At 67.7% G+C, this 353-nt stretch overlaps 1 protein-coding gene across 1 annotated transcript in view; it reads right to left on the reverse strand.

The window, feature by feature from the left end:
* The window catches only part of CTRL (chymotrypsin-like), a 2454-nt gene that overhangs the window by 1567 nt on the left and 534 nt on the right, over positions 1 to 353 (reverse strand). The window contains 2 exon segments of the mRNA XM_010007842.1: positions 8 to 100; positions 208 to 322. Coding sequence (XP_010006144.1) covers positions 8 to 100; positions 208 to 322 — 208 coding nt within the window.

The following is a 353-nucleotide window of genomic DNA, read 5'->3' on the forward strand; positions in this document are numbered from 1 at the left end:
GCGGGGAGACGCGGGGGCCCAGCTGGGCGGGCGACGAGAGGCGCAGCAGGGTGATGTCGTTGTTCATGGTGTTGGGGTTCCAGTTGGGGTGGGTGATGGCCTGTGGAAACACACATACACCCCCCACCACCGCAGGCTTCAGCCCTGCCCTCTGGGACCAGAACTGCTGCCCCAGCCCCCCGGGGCGGCCACCCCAGCCCGGCTCACCCTGCTCACGGTCTTCACTTGGATGGGCTCGGCGTTGGAGTACAGGTCATACTCCCCGAGGACGACGACGTGAGCGTTGGGGCTGTGGGAGGTAAAAGGGAGTCAGGGGGTTGTGGGCAGCACCGGGGGGGACACCAGGGACCTGG

This window comes from Chaetura pelagica, unplaced genomic scaffold (assembly GCF_000747805.2).
Source record: "Chaetura pelagica isolate M959 unplaced genomic scaffold, ChaPel_1.0 scaffold911, whole genome shotgun sequence".
In the NCBI taxonomy this organism is placed as follows: Eukaryota; Metazoa; Chordata; class Aves; order Apodiformes; family Apodidae; genus Chaetura; species Chaetura pelagica.